General features: G+C 40.0%; 2 protein-coding genes across 7 annotated transcripts in view; one reads left to right on the top strand and one right to left on the bottom strand.

The window, feature by feature from the left end:
- The window catches only part of CC2D2B (coiled-coil and C2 domain containing 2B), a 45,592-nt gene extending 45,149 nt beyond the window's left edge, over window positions 1-443 (bottom strand). The window contains exon 1 of the mRNA XM_083505926.1: window positions 161-443. The gene's annotated coding sequence lies outside the window, so the exon portion shown is untranslated. The remainder of the gene's footprint in view (window positions 1-160) is intronic.
- LOC310708120 (uncharacterized protein) lies at window positions 4-24,831 on the top strand. Of its 6 annotated transcripts, XM_083505972.1 has the most exons (13): window positions 54-142; window positions 1,085-1,165; window positions 6,094-6,151; window positions 11,879-11,954; window positions 13,062-13,193; window positions 14,144-14,267; window positions 15,499-15,559; window positions 15,649-15,695; window positions 19,578-19,653; window positions 20,793-20,894; window positions 21,234-22,058; window positions 22,529-22,609; window positions 24,166-24,831. In XM_083505972.1, the coding sequence occupies exons 4-13, from the start codon at window positions 11,946-11,948 to the stop codon at window positions 24,479-24,481; spliced, it is 1,773 nt and encodes a 590-aa protein (XP_083362098.1). In that variant the 5' UTR covers window positions 54-142; window positions 1,085-1,165; window positions 6,094-6,151; window positions 11,879-11,945; the 3' UTR covers window positions 24,482-24,831. The 6 variants fall into 6 exon arrangements, with proteins under 6 accessions (XP_083362096.1, XP_083362097.1, XP_083362099.1 ...); XM_083505970.1 differs by lacking the exon at window positions 6,094-6,151 and having other exon boundaries at window positions 4-142; XM_083505968.1 differs by lacking the exons at window positions 54-142; window positions 6,094-6,151 and adding an exon at window positions 570-686.
- Window positions 24,832-25,078: the final 247 nt, after the last annotated feature.

Genomic DNA, 25,078 nt, shown 5'->3' with positions numbered 1-25,078 from the left:
GCGCGCCGCCGGCCGCTGGGCATGCGCTTGCCGCTCTGACCGGCTGCGGGGCATGCGCAGTGACGGAGCGTGACGGAGGAAGCTTTCTTCGTCGCTGGGTCCGCTCGCTTCTCTCTGGAGAGAGAAAAACGCGTTTCTGAGGGTACGAGCAGCCGCCCACCCGCTTTTGCCGCCGCCGAAGCCGCCACCGGCCCTCTTGCGAGGCCTGGTGAAGGCCGCGCCGCAGCTCGGTTGATTTTTGGGCCCGAAGGGTTCGGTGCGCAGATAGTTTACACGCCCATCTTGTTTCGGGGCCCGGCGCCGAGGTCCCCAACCTCGGTGTCCGCCGCCGGGGAGCCGGGGCTTCCTATGGAGTTTGTGCCGCCCCCTTTTCTCCCCACCTCGCTTGGGGGGGCGGGGAGCAGAAACCTGCCCCCCCTCGCCCCGCGGCAGGTTGGTCGGGCAGCTCTTCTTCCTCCAAGCTTCCAGCGAGACAGCTTCGTTCTCTTCCGCCAGATTTGCTTCCTGGAAAGTGGAGGTGCTTTGCCGGGCGGCTGTTTACGGGGGCTGAGAGGTTCAGCTCTATCTCCGCGCCTTGCCAAAAAAAAAAAAAAAAGCTCACAAGCCGACCAGCTGCTAATGCCTCTAAAACCCCCACCCACTCATTTCCACCTCCTCGAGTGCGTGCATTTAAGACCAAGCAAACGGTGAGGGGTGTTTGTCGATCAGGCTCTTCTTTCCCAGTGCCCCAGTAGAGAGGGGGCAAGGGTCTGGTTTTGGAAGCAAACTGGGTTTATTGGGGGACCCCCACCCGTTTACCTCCCTGCAGTCTGATCCCCCGTTCTCCTGTGCTCTCCTGTGTTCAAAGTAAGGTTGGTGTGGTGGTATGGGGCTGGACTGTGGGGAGATAAGCGCTGGGTGAGGGTTCAGCTCTCCTCTTTGGCAACAAAAGCTAGACCTTCTGCTCCCTTGCTTTATTTATGCATGGCTGGTGAGCTACCACCATTGCATCACACCTGGGCCTTTGAGGGCTCTCGGCTCTGTGAGAGTTGGAGGAAGAGACTGGCACCGGGTTAACGGCGCGGTTCTCTCTCATTTGCTGCAGTGCTGCCCATTTTCTCTGCTGCCTCGCACTCTTGTCCACTCCTGCTTTCACCATGGTTAAGAAGAATAGTATTCCCGCTGGGTAAGTATCCTATAAATATTACATGGAGAGAGGGAGGAAGGGGGCTCTGACAGCCCCACCTGTTCTCTCTTGCTGCAGCACCATCTTTGCCATCTAGCATAAGCTAAGGTAAGTATTTGCAGCAACATGAAGTCACAGCTTACCACCCCCCAGGTAAGTATTTTATCCCACCATGTTTGTGAATGCTCCTCCATCAGCCATAGATGGCTCCTGTTTCTTCTCTCTTGATCCTCAAATGTGTGCAAAGAGGAATTAATTGAAACTGCGTTCTTAACATTTCAGTTCTGTGACATGGCAGAATAATACCACATCATGTCATAAATGTGGTTTTTATTAATTACATGACATGCAGAAACATATGCTACTTGACTAAGCACGGGCTATTTACATAAGCCCAACTTTACCAAAGTATTATTCAAGTGTGGTTATTTTTAACTGTAGGATTGTCAGCATTGACTTGCATAATTGCCTAACAGTTATTAAACAGTAATTGCTTTCCTTCATCACATTTAGCCCCTAAGGTCCCAATTTTTCTCCACTTTTGTGACATGCCAAAATACCCCAGAACTCTCTTAAAACATAATACAACTTTTCTATGGAAAAGTGCTTTTAAAATGTAGAGATTAGTTTGATAAAGCTATCCAAATATCAAGATAAAATTGAAGTAATTCAGGAAGTGACATTAGAAAATTAAACATAGAAACAATATGGCTAAGCAGTGTTATTTCTAAAGGAGTACTGTTGCAGCAATTCGAAAGCAAAGTTTGTGGTTATGACATATTTTTTAGTTTGAATTGTTCTGCGTCTTCCTCTGTTGCCTCCTGTACACTCTTGTAACCTGGCATTAAATTACCAACATAAATTGAGTATGCATTTAACAGACAGTTGAAATATGAATTGATTTTAATAAACAGATCAACTTGGTAGTCCAACCCTCAATAGAAGGATAACTTGGCTGGAATTCTGCATTGAGAACAAAAGCTTAACATTGTAAGGAAATATTGGGAAGTTAGGTACCAATTAAAATAGTGCAAATAAAAGTGAACTGTAGTTGCAAGATTGGTACATTATCTTTTAGGCTAGAACTGGTAGCATAGTAGAGCTTGATTTTTTTGTCTAGAGGCCAATCGTCACAACTTCTTCAGGGTGTAGCTGATAACCAACAGGACTTCACCTCTTCCAGCTTGGTAGTGAGAAGCAATGCATGACTATCACAATTGTGCACTGAACTAGGCACAGATAAGTTTTCAGTACTGAAGTTACTATACAATTGCAGCTGCACATTACAGCCTCTGTGCACTGAGCTGCCTGTGTTGTTGACAGTTATATTAGCCATCTTAGTATATGCTGCTAGATGGAATTCATTACTGGCTGAGTTTACTGGCAGCAGCTGTTCATTTAAGGAGCTGTTACACAACCTGCCATCTCTCATTTGTTCTTCTATGTCGTTGCCGTTCTCTATGCCTTCACAGTACACCCATACAAATACCAGCACTAGAGTTGTAGTACACACAGACTATAGCAGCCCAGATACCTCTTGGCTAGTAGATCCTTGGTGAGGGGTATATGAAAAAAATATGTGATAAATTGGTTGAAAGGATATTATAAAGAATGGACATTGGCTGCTTTTGCTAAGAAGACAGTGCTGGGGGTTTTCAGTTTTTAAAAGGTTTCCATCTCGCCTCTCAGTGGACGTTTCCGATGAAGGTAACACATTGATTTAAAATTGAACATTAACATAAAAGCAAAAACAACACCAATAAAGAGCATCTGTAAGAATAGAAGCAACATTTTAAAATAGTATGGCTGTTCCCAGTGCCAAAAACGTAGAGAAGTTACACATCTGGAGCACACCAATGAAAAGGTCCTATCTCTGGTCCAAAGCCAGGTGTAAATGCATAAAGCAGATCAAAAATATAAAATGCATATCAATGGGTTTCCTCCCATGTCAGAGGGTCTTTCACTGATACTCTCTTTCAAATACCAAATATCAGAGATTGTATTTGTTACAATATGGGCAAGGGTAGTATACCTGATGCCACCATTGCTATCTTTTAGGCACCAGACAAAAGCATTTTGTATTTACTCAGTCATTTAAAAGAATTTTTCTATTCTAAATATGTATGTCTATTGAGAATGAAGTTCAGTGGAACTTCCTCTTCAGTAAGAGAGTACTGTATAGGATTGCTGTATTATATGACTTAATTGTGTTTTTATCTGCTGCTGCTTTCTGTGTATGTTGTATGACTTGTTTTTATTTTTTGTACCCTGATTTGAAAGTATTTAATTAAAGGGAAATAATTCAGAAAATAGATTTACCTTCCCAATATGATTTGGTCCTACAGCATATAAGGCATATTTTACTGTAGAAAAAAAATACTGATAACTTTCACAGTAAGTTGAAGGTTCCAGTTTTTACGTCCTCCTTTAATTGTACACTATAGCTGGACAATTTCAAATTGCACATTGTTATTCTATTTTATTTTGTGTTACCGGTAATTGTTATACCTATAATGAATTTGCTAACAATATAGGTGAATATACATTATCCAAAGTGCTAATACACATTACTTGGAATGCATTGTCATTATATACTTAAGGGATATTAACAATCCAATAAAAATTAATTAAGCAATTCAGATTGGTAAATATTTTCTCTTTTCATATTAGGAAAAATACATTCAACTTAAACAGCTAAGTTATTTTAGGCAGCTAAATAATAAGGAATAGAAAGTGAGTACAGTTGTTTCCTATTGTAAGAAGGAACTATACTTCTGTATTAAAAATGTTATGTTACTTTGCAATTATTCATAAGACACGTAGGCTAGCAAACATTTTAAAATCACTTTTTTGTTAATGAAGCACTTATTTACATAATTTCAGGTGCTTGCATGATCATTCTTTTAACAGGTGATAAATATTATCGATTTCAGTTTGCCTAAATAGAATAAAGACAGATTTCCCTTCCTTCTATTAATTTTTTTAATTGTAGAATCTTGAGGAGGGCATTATAAGATAGCTCTTTACTCTGAGCTATTTGCTTAAGTGTTTCTCCTTTCATTCCTTATGATTTGAGGGACAGTTGAAATATTCTTCGCTTTGTGTATTTCTGTAACACAGTTTGAAGTATTAAATCAGATGTTAATTGGGGTCACTGCAAGCAGTCCTAAGTTTTTTTCCTATTATGAAAAAATAGCTTTTAACTCAGATGAGGAATTGTGTACAACTATTACAGCTGCTCTGTTTTCCTCCACAAAACTCAATTCCACCTTCACCCCTGTTGATTTTCTCCATCTGACAGTCAACTTTCCATAGGTACTGAGTATTCTCAGGCCTCATTGAGGGCTTTGCCACTTGGGATTCTTTTTTTAAAACATTTTTTATACTTTTGCGAACCATGGGGTTTCACTGAACATGCTGGTACCCCTCTCTTTTTTCTCATTAGTTCCATTTCTGCCATCACTTACTACCTGATCTCTTTGTTAGAGGAAGTGATGAGTGCAACTTAAGTCTGCGTGAGATGGATTTCATTCCAAAGTTTTCACTGCATGAGTGCAATGAGGCAAGTCTCCCACTGAGATGGCATAGTGTTATTGCTATAGGGTGCCTCACCAGCTCTCCAAAAATTGGGCTCCTTTGTCTCAGCTTAGCTTGCAAATGCACCTCTTCTTCTTTGGTGCGATACAATTGCAAGAAGGCCTTATAGCTCAGGAAACAGGAAGAAAGGTTTCTTCCTGTTTCCTGTGTTGCCTTGCAGTGGCATTGCACAAAAGAGAGAAAAGGCTGCTTTGGAATGTAAAACATTTGAAACTGTTGGCTCTTCATCTCCATTATAGCATTGAGGTAGGAGGAAAGCCTCCTACCCTAGTACTACAGTGCAAAGGAAGAATGCTGGAACCTTCACTCCTCCTCTGCTGGTCTGTCCCTCTGCACCCCACTCTACCGCATGTGTGCTTGCCTTTATGGTGAACTGTATACCAGCATAGCTGAGTAGGAGAGCGTACACATGTTCTTTGGGCACACCCACTACTGGCATGCAGAACTTGGAGGGGTGGCAGCCCCTAGTGTGGCCCTCAGGGTGAAAAAGATTAGTCACTCTGTTCTAATTGATCCTGTTGTTGTTTAGTCGTGTCCGACTCTTCGTGACCCCATGGACCAGAGCACGCCAGGCACTTCTGTCTTCAATTGATCCTAGACTAATATAATATTAAGTAGGTTTTCACCTATTTAATGTTCAGCATAATTCTAACATTCAGTTTGATGCATGGCTCTCAGTGGCGTGAAAGGCAGAAATCTTCAAGAAGACGAGACAAATCATGTTTAAAACTATCAATTATGTTCTCCCCTTAAGGCAGGGGTGTCCAAACTTCTTTCAAAGAGGGCCAGATTTGATGAAGTGAGGGCCAACCATAATTGTTGAGCTTCTTTTAGAAAGTTGTTGAGGGTTTTTTTGTAGTTGTTTTTTATGATTTTACCCCAGGAAATAAACTGCCACACGGGCCAGATTAAATAGAATGGTGGGCCGAATTAGGCCCCTTAGCCAGACTTTGGACATGTCTGCCTTAAGGGGTCATCCTCAATTCAGAGTAAATCTTGGCAGTTTGCCCAATCTAGTATTTAATCAGGAAATGATACTTGAGGAGATATCTCTTTTCCTCTTGCCAGATGCTTCCTTGTATAGCAAGGTAGCAACAACTAAAACAAAAAACTTCAGCTCTGCATGTCAGTTTTAAGATAATGGATGACAAGGACCTTCCTCACTTTCTTGGAGAATGTAAAGAGTCCATGACAGATGAAGGATTTTCAACGGGGGAGAGGACTTTGGTTTTGGTTTATCTGAAACTGCCTCCATGTGGTGAGATGTTTTGTATGCATCACTTCACTATGAGGATCAGGCTCAACTATTTCATTTATCTCCATGTTCACAGAAGCTGGAATGTTTGGCATTGGTGTGGAGACAAAATGTGGTGGGAGTTGACCATCAAGGTGAGGCAGTACATATGAAATGGCTCACTGCATGAGGCTGTTGCTACCAAGGAAGCAATTTCAAGCATTAATATTATGTGTGGCAGCTATAGTATGCCAAAAGGTGGCAGATACGTACTCATTTTTGCCCAGGACATACTGAGTCAAATGTTTTTAAAAATTGGTTTCATTTTCAGCTTGGGTTCATGAGTATTGCCTCTTTCTCCTAGTATCTTAAAAAATGTTTGGCAGCCTCTTCAACCATTTGAGGTGGTTCAGATATATTTACTGCAGGTTAGTATCAAAAAGCCTTCTTGGAATGCAACTACCATAAAATGAATACAGTAATAAAAATTAACATTCATAAATTTTAAACATGTTTAGTAATAAAAAAGACTTTATAGGATACTTGCATGCATACTTCTGAGGCAAGGTTCACTGATAAAAGAATCTTAAGATGAACCAATAAGTCTTTGAGTCTTGCTTTTATCAAATACCATACTGCTTGGTTAAAGCACAACTTAAATATTAACTCATTTCCTTGTTGGAAACTCAAGCTGCAAATTTGGATCATAATCAGTGGTTTGGCATGCTGTTTGAATTCAGTAGTGCTTGCTGGATCCCAGTCCAGTTTGGGTAGATAGATAGCTTTACAAACAGAGAATGAAAGCCTATCCCTACGATAAGAGTTTTAGTGTTCAAAGATGGTAAGTATACTTTGGTCAGTGAACAACTGTGTTGCATTGCTATGTGGCAGCAGATAACGCTTATTTTATCTTCATTAAGTGGTTACATACGTAAACCTTGAAATTACTCCATACAATCTTTGAATTAATCTGAAGAAAGCCCCACAATCTTACTTTATTTGTATTTCAGACAAGCCAATATTTCTGACAATAAAATATAACAATTCTACCACCTCTGTGTCTCTTTATTTCACCTGTCGGCTATACTTTTTTATAAAATGCTCTGAGGCAATTCATTTTGAGAATGGAAGCTGAAGCTCACATAGTGGAAAACATTTACTGTAATAAAGGAAATGTTTACCATTTTCCTTAAAAAAAAAAGCTTAAGCAATATATAAATTTTCTTTTTTGAAAAATAAAATTTTACTGTGTTGCTTTTTTGTTATGGATACCAAGCACTGTGTCTGAAAGAGTCCAAATGAGTACCTACTACAAAAGTATTATAGTGTAGCCTTGGAGGGTCACTGTCCATCAGTGCAGACAGTAGTGAGTTATGTGAGCCAATGGTCCAACCTTGAATAAGACAGCTTCCAGTATTCCTAACCTCTCTAGCCACATACATACACATTGAGTGGATTGCTGCTTCTGCTATCATCAGCATCATTTTCAATATAGCTATGGTATGGATTGGCATACCACTAGTAACCAATGAAAACCTTTAAGCTATGGAAACAATCTGCCAAACTGTTGGAAGGTAATGTGGCACTTTCTTTGCCAGCTGTAGTAAAAGCTGGCTAGCAACATACAAAGCTCTCTTCTATTCAGCCTATTAATAATTTCATTATTGCATTTTTATCCTACCTTTCCTTCGAGGAGCTCAAGGTGGCTAGATGGTTCTCTCCCCATGTTATCCTCAAAGTGACCCTGTGAGTTAGACTGGGATACAGTGGCTGACCCAATCAGATCCACTTGGTGAGCTGCATGCCTGAGGTGGGGATTTGAACCCTAGTCTCCCAGGTCCTAGTCCAACACACTAACCCATATCATGCTTAAAGCAAAATAAGTTTATTTTTGAAGCAAGTGCCACTAAGTACAACTTAGGAAATATGCACTATTGACTGTTAGACATAGCGATAAGTGTTCATACTTTGGGAGCATGTATATAAAGCAAGAAATACAGGCTGTGCTATCCATTGCTACTGTTGAGCAATACTCAATACTATTGAGTATTGAGTTTTGAATAGGGGGGGGGTATATTTTATCCCCCCCCCCATTATAATTGCTTCTTTCGAAGCATCTTGAAGTGATTTCGGAATACAATGAAAACTTGCATAAAGCAACTGGATATCTGAAAACAATTTCAAATGTATACAGAAAACATTAGGGTAGGAATATCCACTCAGAAAAATTGTTAAAAAGGAAAGTCTTCAAGAGCTGTTGAAAAGAGAGTACAGATGGCACCTGTTTGATATGTAATGGGAGGAAGTTCCAAAGGGTAGGCGTCACCACATTGAAGCCCCAATCCTGACATGCAGAGCAGTTATGATAAGATGGTCATTGGTATATAAGGGATGAGAAGATCCTTATGTCAAAGCCTTAAGTGTTGTAGCACAGGTTATAGTTGCATTGCTTTATGCAGTAATGAGGAACCTTTTTCAGCCTGGTCCCCATTCCCTTTGAGGAGCATGCTTGTAGCAGATGGGGCCAGAGGCAAACAATGAGCATAGTCAGAGGCAGAAGTGGACTGGGAATTGTGAAACTTAATTGTGTATAGTAAACTCCTCTCTATGCATTTCCACACCTCCTTCCATCCAGGCAACCAAGAACTATCAAGAGTTTAAAAACATTTCAGCCAGGCAAAAATAATTAAGGACCAGTAAGAGGTGTGGTCACGGGAGAGATCTGTGGGCCAGGTAAATGGGTCTTAAGGGCTGCATTTAGCCCCTTGGGCTGAGGTTCCCCATCCATGAATTTATCTTAAGCCTGCTCTTTCTTGCTCCGCATTCCTAAAACACTGCTTGCAGTTTTAAATTGGTGTTGGAGGCTAATATGCCTTACACATTCAACAAGAATGAGTTGGAGATTAAATAATGGTCTTGTATGCCTGCACATGCCCTTGTAGTCATACATGGGCTTATGAAAAAATGGGGAGCTGAATCTTATGATACTGCAAAATATGCAAATGTGCTTTTTTATTTTGAGTAATTTTTCTACTTCTTTTACTCATGAGAGGATAGCCAATGAATTATTTAGGGTACTGAAATGCATACACATCCCTGGAAATGCATACACATTTTCAAAATTACCTTCACATACCGGTAGATCCATTCTCAATACACATCATATGTACCGTACTTTTCGCTCCATTGGACACAGTTTTTCCCCTCCAAAAACTGAGGGGAAATGTGTGTGTGTCCTATGGAGCGAATGCAGGCTTGTGCCATAGCCGTGCACAACCCCTCCGGCAGGGAGAGGCTGCACGGGGCTATGGCTTCTTTAGCCCTGCGCAGCCTCTCCCAGCAGGAGAGATTTTTTTTATTGATTTCCCTGTCTAAAAACTAGGTGTGCCCTATGGTGCAAAAAATACGGTATGTTTAATAAGCGGAATATACATATAGGGACAGGTTATGAAGAATGGTAGAGCATAGTTGTGAATCCCGATTTTTAAAAAGCAAACTAGAGGGCCTCTTGGCTGAGTTTTATGTTCAGTTGCATGCTGAATCCCCAATAATAGTGCAAGAGACAATGAATGTGACATGGTTAAGTGTCCAGGCACTAATGCTTTCTGCAGGATAGCTTCACTATCCATGCTTCTGTTTTCAAATCCCCACCCCATATCCTGCATTAGCACCCGCAAATGTGAAAAACGTTCCTCACAATATCCACAGTAAAAAGATGCCTACTTTGCACAAAGAAGTATGTGTGCTTCCCTTGTCCTTTTGATGCATATGGCATGCTGAGCCAAGATTTGGCTTAGCGTGTCCGAATCTGGCCTTGTGGTTAAGCTCTCTCCTTGCTAACCGCAAACTGTAGCCAAGGTTTGCTCTTAGCCATGGTTTATTCTTAGCCATGGTTTATGCTTAGCTACAGCTCATTGTTTGCAGGGAAAGAGCTTGATTATGAGCTGGGGTTCAGATGACACGTTAAGCCAAACCTTGGTTTAGCTCAGCATGTTGTTGGTGTGAAAAAGACTTAAGAGGAGCAAAGCAGCTGTGAGCTCTGCTGCAGGAGCCTGCACATCCAGCAGTCCCAGTAAGCCATAGTTTGAGGCTACCTATGCAGCAACCCGGTTAGCACAACGTGGGAAGCCAAAGACTTCCATAGTAGCAAGAGATACTCTTCACCTACCTCTCACTTTGCCAGAGGCTTCCCATTACTTTTGCAAGTAAAATTTCTATTTTCTAGTTCCATAATAGCGTATCTCATACAAAATACAAAATTAAAGCCAAAATTAAATCTATGAGTCCCGTGAGTTTTTATGCTTACTATATGTGCTCAATACACAACAGCCCCCTAATGTAACTGGCAACAACATAGAAGCTGCTGCAGTATGGATGCACCTCGTAAAAAATTTTAGGAAGTGATTGCAGACATTGCTGGAGCAATGGTTATTTCTCATATATCAGAGATGATGGCTTGGGATATAAACATGTTAAACCAGCTCACAATTGCTTCCTTCAAACCCTGCCAGAAATAGCATAGGAACAGCCACATCACAGTGACTCCCATTTTTAAAATTTGCTAAAGATGCATTCTAAGCTTGGAGCATGCCAACCTCATTTCTAGTTCTATATGTTGCTGCATTAAGTAATGTATATTTCAGCTTTGCTTTCAAAAAGAAACTTTTGAAATGATACAGGTTTTTGTCTTGCTTCCAGCCCAGATTTGGACCTATGGCAGGAGATGCATAGGGACAGTGTAGCCTTCTTGACCTTCCTGAATCTCACAATGGCATTCAATGCCATTAATCATATCAGTGTATTCTAGACTACCTCTGTTTGGTTTGTGTGCTTTTTACATAGAAATGTCCTAAGTAATTTAGTAGTAGCAGCAGCAGCAGTAATAGATGCCCCATGGAATTAGTAGTAGTAATAGTAGTAGCAAGTACTACTGTATAGCAAAATGTGCTGTTTGGCAACAAAAAACTTGATTATCATCTCACAATAATAGCAAGAGAAAATGGTTTCCTGTCTCACTACATACGTTAATTAACTCAGCATCACTGTTGATTATGTTAACATTTGTCATGGTTTGGGGGAATGTTCACTCTGGTTTTTTTTTGCAGACATTCTGACCCTAATTTAATTGTCCTTTGTAAATTTTGAAATTTCATTTCTCTCTGATTTCACTGCTGATAATCCTCTTCCCACCTGCAACTGAAGAGAGCATACATCTGATAAAGCAGACTCTCGCTCACAAAGGCTTATGCCTTCATAAATTTCTTAGTCTTTAAGGTGCCTCAAGATTCTTTTGTTATTTGTGCTTTGACAGACAAATTCAGCTGCCCTTCTAGAAACCTAATGAAAGATGAGCACATTTCTATAGGAGAATTTTGAGCTCTCTCCCATTAAAATCAATAGGGCAGGCTTATGCTCTGAGATTTCAGTAAGCATTACATGCTTACCTGTTTGGAATGGCATGACCAACACTACAGAAAAGGAGAAATCAACCTTCTTAACAATGTTGGATTGGAAATGAAGTGTACACAAATGCTTGCCTACATAGCTTCTGGGGCACAGTAACACTGAAGATTACATGTACAGCACCAAGTACTGTATGGTTGAACCCTGAGTTTGGTCAGAGACAACAATATGTTGGGTAGGGGGAGGAAATCCAGAACCTCCTTCCCTTTCTTCCAGCATTAAAGAGTATCTGGATTCAGAACCAATATCAACTGCACCAAAACATATAATTGGTGTGGTATTCTGAAAGCAAGTTTCTGCTTTTTGTACATATCTCTGGATTGAAGTCCTTATGTTTTCTGTAAAACGCTGTTGTCATAACCTGTATTTTTCCAATGCATACAGAATTAAATACAACCATATTTCCCCTTTCTTAACAGATGGCGGAATGTATCGCCAATTGGACAACCTATAGCAGGAACCCGGTTCATTCCATTCAAAGCACCCATGAAAGGGGTACGTATAAAATTTTGCTTTCATACATATTAATCACAAAGCATAACACATAAACTCAGGTATATTTTATCTAAGTGTTTGACTTATCCCCCTTTGGATAATCCCATTCAGCACAATATCAGATAAGAGCAACAGAATAGTCTTTAAACTACAAGACTATTCTCTTTTAGTATCCTCCTATCCCTGCTCTGTGTTTTGTATGTGGCTCAAGACTGTCATGGTTGTAGGGCAGGGTATTCTATTGTGTTCTGTGTATTGGCCCTTTGTCTCAAAAACCCTGTTTGCCGCTCAGTTGCGCCTGTGAGTTTTATTAACTGAGATTACAAGAAAGAAAGCACTTTCTTTCCAGAACATACAAAGGTCAAACCTGTATCCTATGTGCACCTACATCACACATTTCCATATTTTTCAATGGGTCACATGACACTTTTCCAGGAATCTCAATTTACACAGATTGAATTTGGTCTTGCTTACTCACTCCTTAAGGCTGAGGAAAAGGAAGGGGGTGATATGTAAATTGAACTTAAGAAAAGAAAGGTGAATAGGGGAGAGAATTTTCTTCCAATTGAGAAGTACTGTTTCTTAGCCTGTCTGTACTGGGTGGAGTTGCTTACAAGCTCAAGAATGGGAGATTTGGTTTGCTATTTACTATCTGATAAACAGCATTGTTACTCAATATGATGCAAAGAGGTGTTTTGAGAAGGATGCTTCAAATGGTGAAACTGTATAGATGTTTACTCCACAATGATCTGCTCCACCTAGACGTTGCTTATCAGTTTCTCTCCAAAGAAGCAGGCAGAAGTTCCAGTAACTTCACTTGTTCAGGTTGTTGCAAAATACCACATGTTCAATTCAGGGCATTTGGGCTCTAAATTAGCATTATCCTTACAGCAGCCAATACAGAAACCCCTTCAACAACCTTCTGTCTGAATTTTCATATTACCTCTGCCTCCTGTTTAATTTTAGTTAAGAATTTTTGTGCTTCAAAACTACCTGTTACTTTTGAATGCTTCTGTTTCATTTCCTAATTCTCAGTTTTATGAGTCAGATTTTTCCATTTCAATGGGTACATTTTCTCATATATAATTACTTTTTTCTCCACCCTAGGAAATCAACCAGCGACTGACACCAACTCAAAAGTTCACGCCAAAAGATCTGATAGCTGCAATAAAAGCTCTAAATATAGAGCTTGGCTTAATTATTGATTTAACATATACAACAAGATACTATCATGTGAAGGTAATAATAGTAAATTTGTATTTCCGAGTTTTGCTGCGTACTTTCTAATGCTGATCTTAAAACATACCAATTCTCTATGTGTTATGCAGCATTTAACAGTGGAGGAACTTGATGAGCTCCAAATGCCAATTATTTATTTATACTTGCCATCTATGTGCACAGGGCTTTGCTTAGTGTAACAGGATTAGATCCATGCCCCTGAGGGCATTCAAAACAGCAGAACAAGGGAAGAGAAGGAGAGGTAGGGAGAAAGAGCAAGAATGCATTTAAGCTTCATTACAATAGTATATTAGAATCAATGAGCTGATTCGCTTTAGTGGATTATAGTGTGACTGAGTTATATCAGACACTTAGACTGGTAGTGAGACATAGTGACAGGATTATGAGAGTAAGATTTGCCAATTTGAAACCAGGATCTTTCTGTTCATTGATTTTAATCAAATTATGAAATGCCTATCACAATGAAATTCCAAAAATGTTGGAAACGGAGAGAAGCACTCTGATTATATTTTCAGCTGACATCTGTTTATGTGTTGGCGGATGATTATAATGATGCCATGACGCTCAAACCTTTGAAACTGGATACTTAGCCACGTCACTATGTCATATGTTTAAAACTCTATAGGGCTTTCTCCAAATATGATCTCATGGGGCAGGTTTCCTGTCAGATCTTGTGCAATAAATAAATAAATTGCAGTGCAAGGAAGACAGATGACACAAAAGTGCTTGGAGTTGTTGCAATCACATTCCCTTTCTGAGTTTGGGGATTTGTACCAGCAGTATTTATGACTGATGCAAGAATGTTTTGAAAAATTATTCACCAGACATAATTGTGTACTTTCAGCTCCTACAAAATGAACTTTATTCAGAGCCAATTTTTAAAAGTTGGATCAATCTTAGAGATATGCAATGATTAAATTACAATTTTTTGTTCACCTTCTTGTTGATAGGATTTGCCTAAAAATGTGGTCTATAAAAAGCTTTATACTATTGGATTTGAAGTTCCAGATGATACTACTATTCTACAATTCAAAAAATTGGTCAGAAAGTTCCTATGGGAAAATGCAGAAAATGGTAATTAACAGTAATTTTCATTTTGTAAAACACTGACAGTATTTGTCCGTATATGTATAATTTACTAATTGCTGTTGGAATCTGTGAATGCGGATTCACAGTTTTCCAATGTAACAAATCTGGAATTTTACAATGTTTCCATTTCCTCCCTTACTAACAGTGTATTTTTGAATAAGAAAAGTCAGAGACACTAAATACATGCATTTTACATATTGTGTAGTTTGGCCCAGTTTCAAATGAGGTTTGCTACGCAGCATGAGACTGCTATTCAAGAAATATAAATACAAAGCCCTTTTGTGCATGCAAAGCTGTTTGTGTGTTTATTTGGATCTCGGCTATTGTGTAGAAACAATTCCCATTAAAAATGTGCATCCACATCATTGTCTCAGTCCAGAAAAGTCAATCCACATGCATTAACAGATTTCTGCATAGTGTGGATCAAGCTGCAGGGAAAGCCTTGCATTCAGTTTTGGACCTGCAAAAGCAATTCTTCGGGTGGAATTCAATGTCACGCGCTTCCAAATGTTCCATCTGCACAAGCATTGCAGCTTGCCTTGCTGGATGGAATGATCATCCCTCTCCTCCCCTGCATGCCGTTCTGTGAGTTCTCCTGATCCCCCCCAGAACGTTTCCATGTGCTCTGGCACTCGTCACGGTGTCCCGTTGTGCCAGTAGTAGTTTAGTCATGCTGGCCACATGACCTGGAAAGCTGTCTGCAGACAAACGCCAGCTCCCTTGCCCTGAAAAAGTGAAATGAGCGGCACACCCCATAGTCGCCTTTGACTGGACTTAACCATCCGGGGATCCTTTACCTTTTTTTACCTGATCTCCCCACCATGCCAATTTCATGTGATGGGGTAGGCAGAAAGGTCCATTGCAGAAGGAGAAGTCCTTAGGTGAATTCTGCTCCATGTATAGTGCATGCAGACTACATAAGATGCCATCTCAGTCCTAACAATACTAATTACTAGTTAAGCAGAAAAGGAGGGAGAAGTTGGCTCAAGACTGTCAGCTTTCACAGTCTTCATCACATCTTAGAAGAGGTTTTGCAAGTGAAGCAGAGTGCAAATAGCCATTTGCTAAATTTGTGGTTCTCTAAGTAGGAGCCAATACATTCAGCATTAAGGGATTAAAGATGCAATACTGGACCAGTTCTGCAAACAGCAAGAGTCTTTGTTTTATTGTGCACTTACTGTATTTTTATATTCACATTCTTTTGCTTTTTAAATAGGAAAGCTCATAGGAGTACACTGTACTAATGGAATTAATAGAACAGGTTATCTTATCTGTAGGTAAGTATCATATAAAATATTAAACAGTTATTTTCAGTAGAGTGATATGTTCTGCTTGGTGATCTGCATCTGTGCATATATTCCTTTAGATATCTTATTGACGTTGAAGGCTGGGATCCAGAAACAGCAATCCAAGGTATTTGTGTGCCCCTTGATCAAAAGTCAAGGTTCTGCATGCACTTTGTTGTTATATCAGTTGCCATAGCTGGGATCCAAAAGGCTGCCCCCCAAAATTGGCCACAATCATACTGAGACTTTTGCAACCTCCTTTCTTTTTGTTTAGTTTTATGCAACTCAAAAAAACTTCTCCTGGAGGTCATAGGAGCAGCAGGATGCTATACCAAAAGTGCAAAATTACAATCTCTCCATATGTGCACAGAAAACTTTACACTTGTGTAAGGGAAAATAGAGCCTTCTTCATGTGATTTGGCTTATGTAATGTAGCTCATGATAATTCAGTCCTGACACTGTCTGTAAAATGTCTGTAAATCGTTTTAATGTGCTATTTTGTGGAGTTCTCATTTGCATGATCACCGTGATGTGAACCATGCAGATACTGGATACAGCAACTTCCACTGTCTCTGACTTCAGTATATATTTCTACACGTTAGAGACCACAGTGGTGTATCTAAGAACTCAAAGTTTCAGGTTATTATTAAGTTACTCATCAAATGGATAACTCTCATGCCTAGTGGGGTGGGGTGGATGTAATAAGCTGTTTTTGTGAGAGTCCATGACATTGGTTAAATGAAATGACAAACCATAATTCATTGTTATGAGAATGAGCCTTTCTGATCCTTGGGCTCATATATTCATTTTACCTTCTACTTTGTACATGAGGAATAGGTCAAAAACCTCCGCTTCAGTAATCATCAGATGCCCCTGTTACATCAAAAGTAGGGAACTGCAGTTTGTTCAGGCTGTGGTTTTCTCAAGATCCCAAACAACTGCAGTTAGTTAAAAAGGATGATCCTTCTTTATAAGAGTTTAAGCCTAATTAGTTTTAAGTAACCCCAGTTAAAACAAACCACAATTCCTTGAGTGTGAATGAAAGAGGGAACTATGGTTAATGCTAAAGCAGAAGTTTTCAATTTTCTTAACCAATTGATGGAGAAGAGGTAAGGATGAGGGTGGAGTATGTGAATCAGAGGCTCCTGCTTGTCCATCTTCATAATGACAAACCATATATTGCAGCTGGGCACAGTTTATTTTTTCAGAGATTGAAAATATTCTGCTTATTAGCAGCAGTGGCAAATAGCACCCACTAGACCAGTGCAGTGTAGTAACACTAGCTCTCTGAGAACCATGCTTGGCAAATCAAGAGTCAGCCTTGGAAATACACATCCCCACCTCATACCTCCTCTCCTTCTTTGGTCAAATTCTCCCTTCTAACTACAGTTCCAGATCACAGTTAAATTAGAACCCTGGTTAACCTTAACAGCAGTTAATATTGGGGTCAATTAACTGCTTTATTGTGGTTAAAGAAGGAAGGAAGGAAGAATTTGTCTTAGTAAGAGGCACTGCGATGAGGTTATCTCTTGATTTGTTAATCACAGTTTATTTTGTTTTTTGTTTATTATTTGCATTTGTCTGTCACCTCATAATACAAGTTCTCTAGGCCAGAGGTAGGCAGGTGGTAGTTCGTGATCTACTAGTATATTTTTAAGTTATTCAGATCCACAAGCGTTTCTGGGTTTTATCCAACACGGCTGTGGCACCAGCAGAACAGGCTTCTGGCAGCACAGCATGACTTTCCCTTCCTCTTCTCCCACCTGCAGCTGCCATGCAGCCTCAGACTCTGGACCAGATGTTTAGGGAACCCTCTGGAGCTTATTTTGGAGGCATGCATAGGGGATGACAGGAGGGGAAATGCCTGTTGCACAAGGGGAAATGTGTTTGCACCCTCTGTCTCCCAGTTATTTAACAATGGCATCAACAAAACAAATTTTGCCACCTAAATTAGGCAGCAGAAGTTAGAAAGCTAACCAGGAGGTAATTTTTGTGTGAAAGTGCTGTGATCTATTTTCACTTCTGATACTGGCAACAACTTCCTTGGTTCAGAATATGCTCAGAGGCACCCTGTTCTTTAATTCTAACTTTGTGTCTTTGCACATGAGTCTGGTTGTTAGAACCTGGGGCTCTAGTAAAAAATGAATTAGATCTAAGATGTCTTCCCCCTCACACACCACAATTCTAGGCAACAGTTTATAGAACAAATAATATGTCAACACCAGCCTGATGCAGTTATTATCGTGTTGTGTTGTGTTGTGTTGTGTTGTTGTGCTGTGCTGTGCTGTGCTGTGTTGTTTTAAAACAACATTATTCATGTTGATGAAACCAAATAAGTTGGGGGAGGGATCCACACTTCAGAGTGACGTTGCAGTCTCCTTCTGTACTACCTTCCCGGATGCCCAGTCAACTCCTACATAGAGGCTGTGAGACAATCTAGCAGGGTTCCTACAATTTAGCACAAGAGGAAGGGAGGGAGGAAGGAAGGAAGGACTAGATGCCTCAGAAAGCAGCAGGGAGAACAATAGTCCCAGCAAATTTCAATCATATCTTTAAATAGCAATGGGCCAAGCCAGCCAAGCCCAAGGTCAGGTGAAGGCAGAGGACAAAGAAAATCAGTACCTTGGATAGCTCCAAGCAACCCTGCTCTGCTAAAGCTCTCTACTACATAAGGTAGCTATGAGAAAATATACTAGCAGGGAGAAAGCCACCTGTAATGTGGCTGTGCCTCCCTGGAGGAGCAGTCTGGGTTGTTAAAGGGCCTTGTTTGATTTTGTAGTGTTTGACCTCCTAACCTGGGGAGGAGATCCAGCAGGGGACTCATCAGCTGAGTCCAAGGATGGTGACAGGGCTGTGTCCACTGACCAGGAAAACTAATGGTTCTTCCTCTCACTTCTTCCCCACCCCTGGAGGAAGGGACCTCAACCTCATCCTCTACCATGCACTGCAAGGTTCCAAGCTTGGGGGGGGGGGTCATAACAATGCGATGCATTCTCTCAACCAACATTCTAGGAAGGTGGTAGCTACATTCCTATCTAGGGAAGAACTGTTTTAAATTGATGAACAGAATGCTGTGTCTTCAATGTGAAACATGATGGCTCTATAAATATCTAAGGAAGGTCACTCCCACTCAAAGGGTGCCTGCTGTGACTTGACTTTGTCTGCCTTGGCCAGACTTTGCTGCTTGATCTGACCTTTCCCATTGTGAGCTTGTTTGTTTGTTTGTTCATTGTGAGCTTGCCTTTATCAAATAGTACCTGCTTTACACCCAAGCCGCAAGCTCCTATGGAAGCCAGAGGAAATAGCTCCTCACTCAGTCACTGAGGAATCAACTTCAGTGGCTTTTTGTGACAGAGCACTTCAGAACAGAATTGCATGCAGCCAACTCTGCTATCACTGGACATTACAAAATTAACATCTTTGCATCCTCTGATGGGAAACTTTGGCAAATGGGCTTTCCAGAGAGTTGTTATCCATAGATACACTGCTTTTCAAAATCCCCAACCTAGATGGCCTCCTGCACTCAAGGAAAGAAATTCTGTGCTCACCTGTGACTCTTTGTTATTTTAAAGTAAAGGAGATTAGCTAGGCCCCATTGTTCAAGCTGCTTCCCTGGGAGAGAATAGCTCCTTCATTTCCCCCCAGCTTAGCTGTTTGTGCTCCTATCCCCTTCCCCTCTCCTCAAAGCAAGTATCATATCCATAGGGGATCTCATCAAAGATCTAAAATGATCCTTGAACCATCTACCTTTGCCTTGGGATCGGGAGGGAGGGTAGGGGTGGACCTGCAACCTCTAGAAGGAGACTGCCTCCTTTTCCTCAAGGCATGGAAATTTCCCCAACTTAGCTGGCCTTCTTCACTTGAGAAGAACAGAAATGCCCATGGTAAGTATAACAGAATTTGTTCCTAGAACAGAAATGCACTGCAGTTTTTGAACCCCTATCAACAGTTCCCTCCACTGTTCACAAAATGGCATTCCACACAACTAATGTTTGCAAAATCTGTTTAGCTTTTGGGGAGGCTCGTGGTCACCATATTGATGGGAAAATATACCTGGCAGATCTCAAAACACAGCCAATGAGAAGGTAAGTAAATACATAGCTTTTCATTGCTAAATACATTCCATTTCTGTTATTCTATACAAGTTCAGTGTTTCCTTCTTCAGACTTTGATTGTGATAACAAATAACAAATATGGTACTTTTGTCATGGATTCTGCTCCATATTGATTCAGAGCAGACCTCAGTGTATGGTTAGTAAAAACTTAAACACAATGCAGGGTTCCCAAAAAAGAGACCAGAGGCAATCAACTTCATTCATCAGAGCTTTTTACTACTGAAGACAAATGAACTTTATGGTCACAAATCCATAAATTTCAGGATTATCACAGACCATAAGAAATCCAGTTGCAGCAGACTTAATTTAAACTTACAATATGACTAAAACCTCAACACTTAAGCACAGTGCTTTTTTTCTGCGGGGACACAGGGGTACACCTACCCCTAAACATTTTGTGAATCTTAAGTTTGGCCTCATTGAGGGGGCAGTATTTCAATATGAGTAGGAAAATGAGAGTACCCCTAAACATTTTTTAGAAAAAAGGTACTGCTTAAGCATACTGTGTACAGAGCAGAAGAAAAGAGACAGGAAGTGAAAAAGAACAGAGGAAAGAAATAGGCTCCTTCTGGCCTATTATTATAATCAGCATGACCTTGTTCAAACTTCTGCTTGTTTCTAGGCAGAATAGAAGCTTGCTTGTTAGCTAGAAACTTCCAGCTTGTATCACACAGAGAAGCTTCCAGAATCAATAGAAGCTTCCTTCTTGAATCAATAGAATAGGAAATATCTCTACACTTAATTTAAACTGATAATTTCTGTACCAAAAAAAAAGATATTAAAAAATGCAAACCTGACAACTTTTTTGTTCACTTCCTGAATATACACTAAATATACATTCTGATAAACTGATAAGTAAAGAGTAACATGTCCTAATATGAAATCTGGGTGTCCTACATGCTGATTAAGCACATCTGTCCCTTGCTCATAAAAATACAACTGTACAGCAAGAGCCAGCTTTGTGAAAGTATAAACATATATTTACATACAGGTGTGAAACCGATAAATGTGGTTGAAAACTTCCTCCTTTCTTCATTATAATGTTGCTTTGTATTTTTCCATCAGTAACTTCAGCAAACAATTAATACATTCCGTTTGACATTTTCTAGCAATCTTGGAATGAATTTATGGGATACTGATGGAGATATTGCACCTCCACCAAATGATATTGATGAACATATGGATACATTCCCAAATGAAGAATATCCTAGGTAACCTGCAGAAATTCATTTTTCTTAAGTAGAAAGTAGAAGTATGAAAAATATTGTCAGAACAATGAAATCTGTATAGTTCTATTGTAATGCTTACAATTAAGCCATAATTTAATGATAATTAGGTTTTAAATTGCGGAAAGTGCAATAAAGGTCAAAATAATTCCACTCAAGGATTTCTTCTATAATGAAAACTGACATGTGAACATTAAAACTATGACCAAAAATATAAATTGTAAATGTAATACTCTTAAGAGATGAGATATTTCTTTACACTTTGGTTTTATCTGCTGATTTCAATACTTGCCTTTCTTAAAATGAGAACCCTTTCCTTAACAGGCCTGGGAAAAGAGTAAGAGTTTTTGACTATGGCCACAATGAATTACCAGAACAGGTTCAATTGAGAGAGTTCGATTTCATTAACAAAGGTCCAGGACAACGGCGAAAACCGTATCATGATCACCAATTTCAAGATGATTTGCAGCCACTAGTACAAATAACTCAAACGCATTTCCCTGACCGCCCGTATTATGATGATGACTATCAAGAAGAAATGCGCATGATGGATTTAAGGGGCTCAGAACATAGGCTGAGTCCTTTCCATGATCAGTTTTCTGACGACTTTCCAGGAAGGGCATCACCAGAAGATCTTAGTAATGTGGGTCGTGATCAGAGGCAAATACATTTTCCTGACATCCCTGTTCTCAGAAGTATGCTGCTAGATACGGAGGTTGAGGAGGGCCATGTGGAAAGGCGGAGACCATTTTATGAACCGCAACCTAATGATGGCTTTCAACCACACGTGCAGTTAAAAGACCTAACATTCCACAAGAGATCTCTGCAAAGAATTAGACGTTTTCATGACTGTCCCCCTCATGATGATATGCAGCCACCAGTAGGAGACTTTGAGTTTGTTAGTAGGGGCCATGGACAAAGAATGGCACCTTTCCCCGACCACCAGCATCACATCGATGACTTACAAAGAGAGGTGCCACTAGAAGATTTTGATGATAGAGATTCTGGATCAAGATGTAGACGTTTTCATGGTGATCAGTCTTACAGTGATATCGCTGAGGAAACACAACTGAAAGGTTTTCGAAATAGGGGACCTTTAAATGACCACATGCCCCATGATGATGTGCCATGTGAAGAATATTTAGAAAGGTAAGAATTACCCTACTAGCTCAGAGTATACATCTCTCTAGATCAGTTTCCTGTGTTTGACAGTAGCTGCTATTAACTAATACAACGGAAGAACAGTACAAAGCGGTTAGGAAGACTCCTTTTCCGTTTATGTACTGCTAGATTTCAGATTTCTGAGGTCAAGGAGCCTGATATCCTGGCTATTTTTTATATTCCCATCTACAGTGGAATTCTGTAACCTAGCCAGATTAGCAAATTATAGTTTTGATAATTTATTGTATTTATGGAATTGAGAACACGAATACTGGTGAAAATTATCAAGTTTCAAATACTGTTTTTCTTTAAACTCCATATACAATTAATTTTCTGACTGTATAAACTTCATATTCCATATATATTTTTAATGTTATGCTAATTATTATATATATTATTTATACTCAGAATGCTTCTTACTTTCCACTATTTTAATATGTCAATTTTGCTCCTTATAGAGGTCATCCTTTTCTTTCTCATGAGCACTTCACAGAATCTCCTTTACTTCACAGAGAAAATGATTATAATAGAGATTGCAGGTAAAGGCGTTATCATGGCACTTATGCAGAGCATGTCACTGATTCACATTCAAAAATATAAACTAAAAGATTGACATTTTCTAATAATATACATAGTCCTGCTTTGTTTTTGCAACAAGACAGTTTCCTGTGGACATAATACATCCTTTCATAGAATTACTTCATTCTTGAGGAACTCAGCTTTGAAAATAAAGATTTTTCTTTAGAGGCTGGAGCAGGTACAACTTTTGGTTCCCTCTTAGCTATAATTAGGAGCAGCCTCTGAAATCACACCCTACATCTCCTCCACCCTCTTCTCAGTTCCTTTCTCCTACCGTGGCTGCTGTTAAGCGATACAACAGCACAAACTAATTCATTGGTTCCAGTTTAAAAAGGATTTTAATCAAGATCAAACTCTGGCTTCAAATTATGCTTAACTGGAAATCCTGGTTACAATTAGATGTGGTTGGGGGTCAGTTCTAATGTGTCCCTTTTGTAGTTAAGGTATTGGAGTAGTATGTGCATCCAACAGAGGAGGGTTTGGAGAGAATCCTGCAGCTGGTTTTCTAGTATGTTAACTGTGGGTAGGAGAGAGGTTGCATTGTGGCTCCAGATAACATTAATTTTACTGGGTATAATTGGACTCAGAATTGTAGCCCTAAATAAGTTTTCATTTATTTCTTTTTAATGATGCCCTCTTAGAATTTGGATGGCTTATCAGGATCAAGTGGCAGTGGGTGGGGCTAAACAGACGTGGCAGGGCCACCACTACATCTGCAGCCCTGCCATTCATGGTGGCCGGGACAGAAAGTAGGGGCAGGCAGATCTCTGCATCGACCTGCCCTCAGACAGAGCTCTCTCCTTTGGGGCTATTTGCCAGTGGGGCGGGGATCCCACCGGTGGTCCTTACATTTGCCTGTTTAGTAGGCAAAAAGAGAAGGTCTGCACTGACATTGTGATGCTGGCATCACTCCACAGGCAGCAGGAGCCTGTTGGAGCAATACCTCCACTCGGTCCAACCAACCACACCTCCAGACCAGGACAAAGAGGCTTTGGATTGCTCTGTATCACACTTCAAAACACTAATGCTGTATTATGTCACCACAGTCCAAAATTCTGAGTGGTGTTGATAGACACAAGGGTCTCAGCATGCACGAGACTTCTTGTTCTCACATAGCATGATCATCTCACTGTGTACACGGATCATATTTCAGAAGAGACCCCTGAACTCTCTTCTTGAGTAGAGGCTGAGCCTTGTGTGCAGGTATGAATCTTCCTATGCATTGGGACCTATACTGGTAACATTTTTCCTGTGAAATGTATTGAAACTAAAAAGCTTTTAGGAGGGAATTTCGTTATCATCACTTGGAGGAGTACACCTTTTACATTTTTAATTTGACAGGTTCCTTTCCGAAGAAAGGAAGTATTCAGGAAAATAATGCATATTACTTATGTTTCAATGAGCAATTCATAGCTCTTTTTGTAAAGTGCAACCTTTTATGCTTGTCTCTCCTGTCTTTGATGACTGCCTGATCAGGTGAAGAAGTTTACAATTAATAATTGTTTTCACATTATAGGCCTGATTGCCCTGAAGATTACAGGAGAAGCCGTCCTTCTAATGATGAAATTAACAAAGGAAGAAAAACCAGCTTTGCACCATATCTCTCACAGCCAGTACATCACTCTTCATCCGTGCAACAGAAAGTTAGTTCAGTTTCAGTGGACCCTGGAAGGGAACTTCAACATAAAATTACAAGGGAGACAGAGCAAAGGCAAAGATTGCCTGTAGTAACAATTGATTACAATTATGGTTTGCCTTTAGACTATGCATCTGAAGATGAGGATAGATCACACTATGATTTACCTCCAAAACAGCACCAGATTTGGAAATGAGCCAAGTATGTGTGGCCATGCATGTTTACCCATTATCCCTTGTGTGGGGACCAAACCTTTTCTCAAACTGAAGAAGCATATCTTTAAAAATTACAGCACTCGTATCAGTAGTAAGACTAGTTTCCACAAATGTTTGGGGGTTTTTACATGTAGATAGTGGTACATTTGTTATGTGTATGTGGAGACAAATGTCCAACTTCTGTAAATAAAATAGTGGTTACCTATAGTGAAATTGGAAGACCGCAGCTTACAGCACCACAAAAGCTGTGTTCGTCTCACTTCCCCTATTTTGAAATGTACATATATTGCTTCAACTTATGAAATGTGTAATAAAAAATTTTAAAGACAAAGACTGCTCTCAATAAACTTTTACTATGAATTTGAAAGGAAATACATTGCAAAATATGAAAATAAAAGAGTTATGGTAATGTGGTCAATTCATTTGATGGTAGCAATTTGAATTTCTCAGTACAGTGGTACCTTGGTTTATGAACTTAATCAGTTCCGGAAGTCTGTTCTTAAACCAAAGCGTTCTTAAACCAAGGCACGCTTTCCCATAGAAAGTAATGCAAAAGGGATTAATCCATTCCAGACTTT

This window comes from Podarcis liolepis (genome assembly GCF_965112155.1).
Source record: "Podarcis liolepis genome assembly, chromosome: 5".
Lineage (NCBI taxonomy): Eukaryota > Metazoa > Chordata > Lepidosauria > Squamata > Lacertidae > Podarcis > Podarcis liolepis.
Note: the sequence above shows the minus strand (reverse complement) of the source record. Positions and strands in the feature narration are given on the sequence as shown.